Source organism: Hippocampus zosterae, chromosome 19 (assembly GCF_025434085.1).
Source record: "Hippocampus zosterae strain Florida chromosome 19, ASM2543408v3, whole genome shotgun sequence".
Taxonomy (NCBI): Eukaryota; Metazoa; Chordata; class Actinopteri; order Syngnathiformes; family Syngnathidae; genus Hippocampus; species Hippocampus zosterae.
The window spans coordinates 6561822-6571295 of record NC_067469.1 but is presented as its reverse complement, the minus strand read 5'-3'; the positions used below and the strand labels follow the sequence as shown (position 1 = coordinate 6571295).

The 9474-nt window shown below is 48.4% G+C and overlaps 2 protein-coding genes and 2 long non-coding RNA genes across 4 annotated transcripts; 2 read left to right on the top strand and 2 right to left on the bottom strand.

Annotated features, from left to right (window-relative positions):
* Positions 1 to 855: 855 nt before the first annotated feature.
* LOC127592278 (F-box only protein 30-like) lies at positions 856 to 5243 on the top strand. The gene is made up of 3 exons (XM_052052894.1): positions 856 to 1201; positions 2034 to 4028; positions 4573 to 5243. The coding sequence occupies exons 2-3, from the start codon at positions 2040 to 2042 to the stop codon at positions 4768 to 4770; spliced, it is 2187 nt and encodes a 728-aa protein (XP_051908854.1). The 5' UTR covers positions 856 to 1201; positions 2034 to 2039; the 3' UTR covers positions 4771 to 5243.
* On the bottom strand, positions 1264 to 2273 carry LOC127592291 (uncharacterized). The gene is made up of 2 exons (XR_007960101.1): positions 2126 to 2273; positions 1264 to 1554 (listed from the first exon to the last, which is right to left on the bottom strand). It is a non-coding gene; the product is annotated as an uncharacterized LOC127592291 (long non-coding RNA).
* On the bottom strand, positions 3811 to 7337 carry LOC127592290 (uncharacterized). The gene is made up of 4 exons (XR_007960100.1): positions 7224 to 7337; positions 7040 to 7131; positions 6217 to 6408; positions 3811 to 3962 (listed from the first exon to the last, which is right to left on the bottom strand). It is a non-coding gene; the product is annotated as an uncharacterized LOC127592290 (long non-coding RNA).
* LOC127592279 (polyunsaturated fatty acid lipoxygenase ALOX8-like) lies at positions 5524 to 9311 on the top strand. Its single transcript, XM_052052895.1, has 14 exons — positions 5524 to 5770; positions 6223 to 6427; positions 6665 to 6746; positions 6820 to 6942; positions 7028 to 7119; positions 7180 to 7352; positions 7504 to 7647; positions 7733 to 7936; positions 8018 to 8104; positions 8195 to 8361; positions 8477 to 8598; positions 8678 to 8778; positions 8848 to 9018; positions 9105 to 9311. The coding sequence occupies exons 1-14, from the start codon at positions 5624 to 5626 to the stop codon at positions 9279 to 9281; spliced, it is 1995 nt and encodes a 664-aa protein (XP_051908855.1). The 5' UTR covers positions 5524 to 5623; the 3' UTR covers positions 9282 to 9311.
* Positions 9312 to 9474: the final 163 nt, after the last annotated feature.

Genomic DNA, 9474 nt, shown 5'->3' with positions numbered 1-9474 from the left:
TTTCTCTACTGAGGTCTCTCGCCCAGAGCATTAGCCTCACACGCAGGTAAAAAAACCGACAAAATCCAAACACATGACAGTTTCGTCATTGTTATTAACCAAACAAATACACTTTCAGAAATATTAATGACGTCTGCAGAAAACAGCGTGAGCGTAAATTTAAATTGAAGGGTTTGAATGGGGACAGATCTGAGGTGGAAGGACGTCAACTGGGTTTCAGCACCATGGACAGCAGATCACAGTCTCATTGCGTCACCCAGCGTTCATCCATAGGAATGACAGCTTTCTCAAATCCATCCAAATGGCCTCTTTTTGCATTTTGGGATCCAAGCCGGCGCAACACTGACCTCGTGTGTGTACTACAGGGCATTGCAGACCATAAAACCGGCGCATCGCACCAATTAGAAGACAATGGGGAACTATTCAAGTAAACGAGACGGTCTACGACTACCTCACTGGTATTAGTTTAAAAATGAAATCAAACGAAAACGAAACAAGATTTTTTTTGTAATTGTCTCATCGTTTGGCACTTTTTGGTGTGGTATATTATACTATACTATACTATTCCTTAAAAATTATACTCTTTTTAGTGAGTGAAATACTGTAAATCAGATTTTTGTAGTTTGGGTCAAGGAAATCAAATGAATTTGGTGTACAGTAACGTGACATCTATTACTGTACTACTCATTTAATCTACATGCATTTCAAGCCACACACGCGCACACACATTAAACCCACAATATAAATGTGATTATACTGTACTCACATGAATTAAAACCACGAGATAAAAGTTATTATGCTCAAATGGTTCTCGCAAGCGAATGGCACTTTGCCCTGACAAACATGGCGCCTCTGTTGACGTGCAAGTATAGCTGGCCGAGGCTATCAATGTGGCGCTCAAATCAACCGCACAACGACAATAGACTGTGACGGAGGTCTTTCACAGTTATCAGCTATCACGAACAGGCGGAATTTCATTTGTGGTCAAATAGGTTTCAAAAACACGCCATAGTATCGAGCGTAGTTGCGATTTTGCTGGCTCTGAGCTGCCAGGCTCAGGAGTATGACTGTTGGTCACGTGACCTCCTTGGATCGGGTGGAGGAAGTCGACACACGGATGTGAACTCATCCTTCATAAACTACTCGCGCCGCTGCATTATTTTTGCTGTCCGTTCTAACGCACAGCTTCTTAAAGGAAAAGGTGAGAAGGTGCCCACTTTGCTTGTACGTCTTGTTTTTTTTTTTGTTATTTATCGCTACAGCTTGAAGAAGTGGCCAGCGAAACTTCCGACAATGCTATTGTTTTTAGCCAAGGTTAGCATCACCGCTCATGTTAAATAGAGATCACCGACTAAAGTCATCCAAACACGTTCGGAGTTTAGACTGACAGCGATGATGCTGCGACCGGTTCTATCAAACGAACCGTATGCTTCATTGAACGGACAGGTAGCAAAAGTTGGAGGTGATTTAAACAAAGTGGTGAATTTAAGTGATGTTAAGTACAGTGCAGTTTTGATACCTTGGCTGTTGCACTGTGGTCAGCGGTGGCAAAAACTGTGGAGGAAAAAAAAGACTGGTTAAAGTAAGAGACTGGTTAAAGCATAAGTACTAATTTAACTCCTGCAAATAAGTAAAAGTATTGCATAAAATGTAATATAGAGTATGTAATATGTAATGTATGTGTATATGTAAATACAGAAAAGCTATTTCTATACAATAACTACTTTGATAATATGGCACAATGAAAAAAAAATTGTGCCAATAAATATTTGTCGAATAGATGGGATCAGTGAGCTCGTTGTTTTATTTAATACAATGCTCATGGCTTGATGAACTTTGAAAAAGAGTTGAAGATGAAATTTCACAGCCCTTTGCTTTTGTAAAGTACAAAAGACGTTTGCACTGTTGGAGGTTTGGCATGAGGCGCAGCCTTTCAATGTCGATAGCTGGTACCGGTAACAAGCTGAGGAAAAGCATTTTAGAAAATAGCTGACCGAATGGTGTAATGTTTGCTTTGTCCCCTTATTGGGCAGGTCAAAATGGCCGAGGAACATGCTCACTGCATGTCCTGTGTCAACCTAAGATGCGCGGTCAGACCTCTGCCAGGCGTTTCCTGCCAACTCACCAGCTGCCCTCTAATGTGCGGCGCAGTGTTTCACACGTGCAAAGCCGATGAGCACCACTTCCTGTGCTCGCTGCTGCGGGTGCCGTGCCTGAACAGCGCCTACGGCTGCCCCGCCGCCATGACGCGCAACCAAATGTCGGCCCACTTGGAAGTGTGTCCGGCCGGGGTGGTGCGCTGCACCATGGAGTGGAACCGCTGGCCAGTCAGCTGCACTGACTACTCGTCGTACGACCGCTTGAGTCGCGGTGTGGAGGAAGTGGAGCAGCTCGACATGGCCCTCGCCCTCCAGGATCAGTGCACCATGCTGGAGTCGCTCAGGTTGATTGCCGTCCCGCCGACCGTCCGGACGGGCTCGCCAGACCCTACGGGTGAGATTCCCAAAGAGACGGAGTCAGGCTTGTCCGAGTTGCGAGCGGCGACGGCGAAAGAGCGAATCGCCAACGGTATCAACGGACTGAACGAGCAGCACTACGGCAAACTGTACGAGGCCACTCTGGAGACCACGAGGACCTTAGCCAGCGCTCTGGAGCTGGTGAGCCGCGCAAACTCATCCGACGGCCGTGTCGATGGCGCGAGAGCGGAAGCCGCAATGCAGGGAAGCAGACTGGGCGGACTCGTGCGGCTTGAAAAGGGACGAAGCGCGTGGGCGGCTAAGGAAGAAATGAGTTCATTAACGAATGGCTGCCTGGAGATGGTCGCAGAAGAGGACTTGGTTCCTTCTCGGGATTCGCACAACGGTAAGGAAGCGCCGCCGAGGAACATCGCCGATGTATCGGACCTGGTTAGCATTGCTCACTCAGCCAATAGCCTTGCTGGAGCGCTGGGAGTAGAAGCCGATCAGCAGACCCCCAGACCGGTGCACTTCCAGAACGGACAAACCACGGAAGAAGAAAAAAGTTTGTTCATGAATGGCTGTCTGGAGGTAGTTGCACGGAAAGACTTGGTTGCTCCTCAGGAAGCGGGTCTGTCCCCTCATGTGGCGGCCCAAGACAAACCAAACCATAAGCCAGAAAAGTGGCCCCTCCCCAGTGGCCAGAGTCCAGTAGAAACCGAGACAGAGGACAAAGCAGTTGACACCTCAGATCTGGAACAGGACGACGATCCCGTCGGGCTCGGCGAAATCGACCTGATCACAGCCGCCCTGATCTTCTGCCTGGAGGAGTCAAGAGAGTACAGAAGGATCTCGGATCCCCTCCGCGTGGACGACCGCCGCGCCCACTCGGGCACGCAGACGTTCCCCATCCCGGCGGCCGTGCTGGTCACGAACACGAGGGTCGGCGACATGGCGTCGGCGTCCGCCTGCGACCACGCGTCCCCGCAGATCCCTTGCCCCAGCCCCTTCCATACGCTCCGCCTCGGCCTCGTTCCGGAACCGCTGGAGGGCGAGGCGCTCCCGCATAACTACTCCATCCCCAACAACGCCCGCTACCAGCACATGTTCCCCTTCGTGTGCGCTCAGTCCTTCCGCCGGGATGAGTTCTCCTCCCATTTCACCAACGTCCACGGCGACGTTCACGCCGGGCTCAACGGCTGGATGGAGCACCGCTGCCCGCTGGCTTTTTACGGCTGCACCTTCTCCCAGCGGAGGTTTTACCCCACGTCGCCGGGGGCCCAGGTGGTCCACAGCAGGCTCCTTCGGTCCTTCGGAGTGCAGCCTCATCCCGGGGCCAAACTCTCCGGCGATTCACAGTCGGACCGCTTCAGCGAACTACCCACCGAGATTCTGTGGCACATCGCGGGCTACCTGGACAGCTTCAGCCTGTGCCAACTGTCTTTGGTGTCGCGGACCATGAGGGAGGTGTGCTCCAGTCTCCTCCACACCAGAGGTATCGTGGAGCTGCAGTGGGAAAGGAGGCAAAGCGCCGGCGGTCACAGGAGGGTATCGTGGCAGGTTAAGCACAAAGTGAGTTGAACTCCACGCAAGCGCTCGCCGATGGGAAGCGCTTCTCAAAAACCCAACGCCTCGAACCCATCGCAGCCGTGATGTCATCGAGCGGCACATTGTAACATTGTAGTTACGGTTTTTCCCTTGGAGGGGCGTTATGAATTTTGGGAAGCCATAAAAATGTTTCATCACCTCCACATATTACATACACAGCGCACGACAAATTGATGGATAACTAGTTAACCCATTCACTCCCAAAGACGTATTTAAACGTCTTTTTAGACTTGGTCTAGAATATTGGCTGGTACTGAATGAATTAATCACAAGTCAAGAATAATGACTGTTATTGTGACTTACATCTGACAATTTGAAATTTTGCTTCAGACTTTATAAATTGACATGCTTGATTTGCTCTTGCAGGCCATATAAAATGATGTGGCGGGCCAGATCTGGCCCCCGGGCCTTGACTTTGACACCCGTGATTTCGAATCTTTAACGAACCTAACATGCGTATGAAGAATCAGTTAGTTATTTATTCTTTTTTTTTTTTGTTTGACTACAGGTGTGGCGGTTCAGCACCGCATTCAGCCCGGTGCTGAAGTGGGGGTTCACCGACGTCCCCAGCATGTCAAACCACCTGAAGAAGTGCCAGTACAACACGGTGGCGTATCGGAGCAAGCCGGTGCCCCTCCCTGCTATGGGCTTGGGGCAGGAGAACTTGACCAAGCTCCGAAAACATCGATGGCCAGAAGATTGTTAGGAGGCGATCGAAGCACTCCGGCTGAAAAAGCACTCCGAAAGCAATGGGGGAGGACATGAAATGATCATAACACAATGATTGTCGTGTGCTTCTTGTCCTCCATTAATCCCAGTAGAACTATCAAGATAAAAATCACTTTGAAAAAAAAAATCACCAGAACTATCCCTATTTTTTTGTTGTTGCACACTTTATTGCCTTAATGAAAGAACACCTTCCTGCCAACATGAGTGACTTGTTTATTTGCAATAAAAAATTCTGCCCGATTGTGCAATAATACTATCTATTTTCCGCATGGCGCAAGTAAATCCGTTTATCATAGATGTCGACAGTACTGTGTGCGACGAATGTTGGTCTCACCGATTGAATGTTACCCCATGTGGGCCGTGTTGTGATTTAGTTTTCAGAATGATTGCAGCAACTGCATTTGTATCGCATTCATGGGCAGTTGAGTCAAATAAATCGACTTTTTCACATTGTGGGCGATCTCATTTGGTCGGCAAGTTTAGACCACAAATTCACAATACCCCCCCCCCCCCCCCCCCGACCCCCGTCCCATAAAATTACATATTTTTTTGGCATGCTTAACTCACCTGTAACTGCAACTGAAACTAAATCTCTTCCCTGAACTTGTGTGTAACTTTCGGTGAGGAAAGACCTCACTCATTGAGTCAATGGCGCACACCTGGATCTGCTTATTATGGGCTGAATCATGCACTTAAAAGCTTCCGTGTCCTCATCTGCTTACTCGCGCGGAACCGATTGCGCCCGCGTGTGATGAGAAGCAGAGCCGTGTGGCGCCCCTCCCAAAAAAGTTGTTTTACTTGCAGGGTGTATTGATCTCTATCATAGTAAAATGGCGGAGTACACGCTGACCGTGACAACGGGTGACATGTTGCACGCCGGTGGTTTTGACAACGTCTATGTCACGCTGCTGGGTGCGCAGGGTCGGTCCAACTGCACGCAGTTGACCGGCGTCGGCCCGGTGAATGAAACCGAAAAGGTATGTTATGTCATACCGCAACCTGCTCTCAAAAGGGTGGAGGGGACATTTTGGCTTCAGGATGAAGCTAAAATACACTTTACAGGTGTACCTTATTTGACCTCCTGAATTTTTTTTGAATGCACGTCGGTGAACAATCAATTAGTTGAACTGAAAGATTGAACAGTTTGGTATGCGCGTTCCAAAGTGTAAAGGTCAAATTCATTCAATTGTAAATGTCACAAGACCTTTGCAGTTCATATGATGGCCACAAGGCGGCAACAAAGGACTAATTTTGTCAAAAGCGCTTCGACTCATTTCAATCGATTCTCTGCTTATTGTCGTTACCGAAGTATTGTGACTTTTGCATAAACAAAACACAAGATGGGGTTTCTCTCCCCTGCACCCCCCCCAACAAATATATATATAATATATATACACACACACAGGGGTTCACCGTTTCTCACCTGCAGGTGGGAACGTTTTCGGTGACGTCTGCGTTCACGTTGGGTTTCCTTCTCCTGCTCCAAGTGGAGAAAGATCCTTTCCACGAATCTGAAGCTAAGCCTTGGTTTTGCTCCACGATTGCGGTGAGGACGCCGGAGGACGACGACGTATTCTTCCCCTGCTACAAGTGGTTGTCCAGGGGTGACCTTGTGCTTTTGAGAGGAGGAAGAGGTTAGCGTTCTACATCAAATATCATTCATTTTTAAACCTTTGAATTCGAGGTTGTTTACACATGGCACAGGTTGTGAAACGACTTCAATATATTCTCGGCCCGTTTTTTCCCTCTCCCCAATAAGTGCAGTCTTCTCACGGCCGGCAGAGGGCGCTTCCGGTACTCTTTTCAATTGAATTGAAAAGAGTTCAATTGCCTGTGATAAATGTTTTTGCAAAATGTCTCATCTCTGGCAGCCACAAAAGCGTTTGAGGACTTTTATCCACGACTCCAAGACCAACGGAAAAGGGAATTAGTCCAACAGAAGTTGACATACAAGTGAGCGAGACCCTCTTTTAGTCAGCTTACTTGTTGAACGATGTTGACTTTTTTTTTTTTTTGGTGCCATCAGATGGGATGAGTATGCTGAAGGAATGGCTTTTGTCTTCAACGTCACAGAGCCAAAGTCACTCCTAGCAGAAGACCGCTTGTCATTCTCCAAAGCCAAGCATTTTGCGTATAGGCGAAAGTTGGTGTGAGTGGAGAAACTTGTCTGTGTCTCAAATTCATGTGGGGACACCTTGAATGCGAATAAATTTTTCATGTATTTTACTCAAAAGGGATGCACTCACAGAGGCGGGCATACTGCATAGTACGGCACGCTGGGAGAACTTTGAGGACATGAAGAATGTGTCAAAATCAACCCTTGCAGGTACTGCCTTCGCTGAAAAAAAAAAATAATAAATCAAATAAAAGTATGAACTCTCTCCAGAAAAAGTATCTCAGCTCTGGAAGAACGACGACTTTTTTGCGTACCAGTTCCTCAACGGCGTCAACCCTTACATGATCCGACGCTGCTCGAAGCTGCCGCCCAACTTCCCGGTCACAGATGAAATGGTGAAGCCCTTTTTGGCCGAGGGGACCACTCTGAACAAAGAGATGGAGGTAGCCAACCAATCAGTCGTGGCATGACTTATGATCCCGTGCGACTTAAAATTCACTACTTGGTTCAAGATGAACCCAAAATTTGACCTCTTGCGAATATTTGAATGTCTTCCCAACAGTTTTTCTTTTTTAATCCTCCGGGCTTTTCCAGAATGGCAACATATTTATTATTGACTACAAAATCATGGAAGGTCTGCCAACAACGGTTTTGGATGGTAAACGGGTTCCTCTGACTGCTGCGCTCTGCCTACTTTACATGACTGATGAAAAGAAATTACGCCCCCTCGCCATTCAGGTCTGCTTTATTTTCCTTAATTGGCTGCATATATAAACAAATTGGCTTTTTAAGCATTAAAAAAAAATCCTCTCCCTCCCCACAGCTTGGCCAGCAGCCCTCCCAGGACAATCCGATTTTTCTGCCCAGCGATTCCGAAGCGGACTGGCTGCTGGCGAAACTGCACGTGAGGCATGTCGACACCTTGCACGGCTTGCTCGTCAGCCATTTGCACAACACTCATTTAGTCGCGGAGGTTTTTGCAATGGCGACGCTTCGCAACCTGCCCGTGATCCACCCGCTGCACAAGGTAAACGCAAGGCGGGTAACAAAGCGATTTTTCCCCCCCCCAAAAGCGGGACGGATGCCGCTGATATCAAATGTCTTCCAGCTCTTGATCCCGCATCATCGAAGCACCCTCTTTGCGAACACGGTCGCTCGCGCTCTTCTCTACGGCCCGGGGAGATTCTTCGATAACGTATGCGGGGAAATTTTTCGTTTGGTGTTTGATTAGCAACGTCTCCTTGGAACAAGCGATCGACCAATCGCTGTCTTATTTTGATTCAAGTCTTCAATTTCTGCGGAAGGACAAGTGCCGCTCATGAGAAGGGCGCTTGTCCAGTTGAGCTACGCGTCGCTCTGCGCTCCGGACGACATCGCTGCCAGAGGTCTGGAGTCCGTCCCGAACTTTTATTACAGAGATGATGCGTTGAGGATGTGGAATGTCATTCACAGGTGAGTTCCGCTTGCTGCTTGCTGCTCAATGTTGTGAATCAAAAAGACTCTATGGAGCCATTTTGGACATTGCACGTCTTGGTACTTTCTCATTTCGTCGCACTTCCTCGCCCAGTTTTGTCACGGCAGTGGTGGCGTACTATTATCCGCTGGACAGTGAAGTGTCTGCGGATTCGGAGCTTCAGCAATGGGTCGACGAGATCTTCAACTATGGGTTCCTGGGGAATGCCGCTTCAGGTATTGCGTCAATCTCGGGATTGAAATTTGGTTTTAAAAAAAAGTGGACTACTTGCGGGTGTCTGTGGATCTTTTGCAGGTTTTCCGTCAAGCCTTCAAAATGTGGAGGAGCTGATCAAGTACGTCACGATGTTGATCTTCACCGTGTCGGCGCGACATGCGTCGTTGAACTCGGGGCAGGTGAAGACCAAAAGATGGAAGTTGGATTCGCTCTGTCCCAAAAATGGACATTTTCTTTGTTCCCTACAGATGGATTATCTAACTTGGATCCCCAATGGTCCGTTGTTACTCCATCTGGCTCCGCCCACTGCCAAGGGAAATGCGAGCATGGAGGACATACTGACGACTCTGCCCAACAAATCCTTTGGCTCGCTCGCCGCGTCTCTTCATTGGTTCCTCAGCGAGAAGTATGATGACTTTGTAAGTCTATCGCCGCGGTTCTTGAAGCAAGACATCCACGTTGGGTTTTTGTCAGACCTTAAACTTGTCCTTTTTGTCTCGCCCAGGTCCCTCTGGGTCACTATCCCCAACGTTTTAGTGAGCCTGCCGTCTTGAGGATGATTGAGGATTTTCAAGCAGAATTGTCCACAATCAGCGACGCCATCGTGAAGAGGAACGAGGAGCTTCGACTGCCCTACCCTTACTTGAACCCCAAAGAAATCGAAAACAGCATATCGATTTAACAGATGTCGCCGGGACCAGTTGGTCTTTGCTACGGCCATCGGACTGTGCCGGTCAATAAATTCTCCATGTCTGTTAATCGTGAACTCTGCTCTGTCTTTTTATTTGCCGGAACTCTGCCGAGAAAGACGTTGCACGCTCGGAGCCTCACAAGCACCTTACGTCGGAATTCGCAGAGGAGTAAAATATACTTGA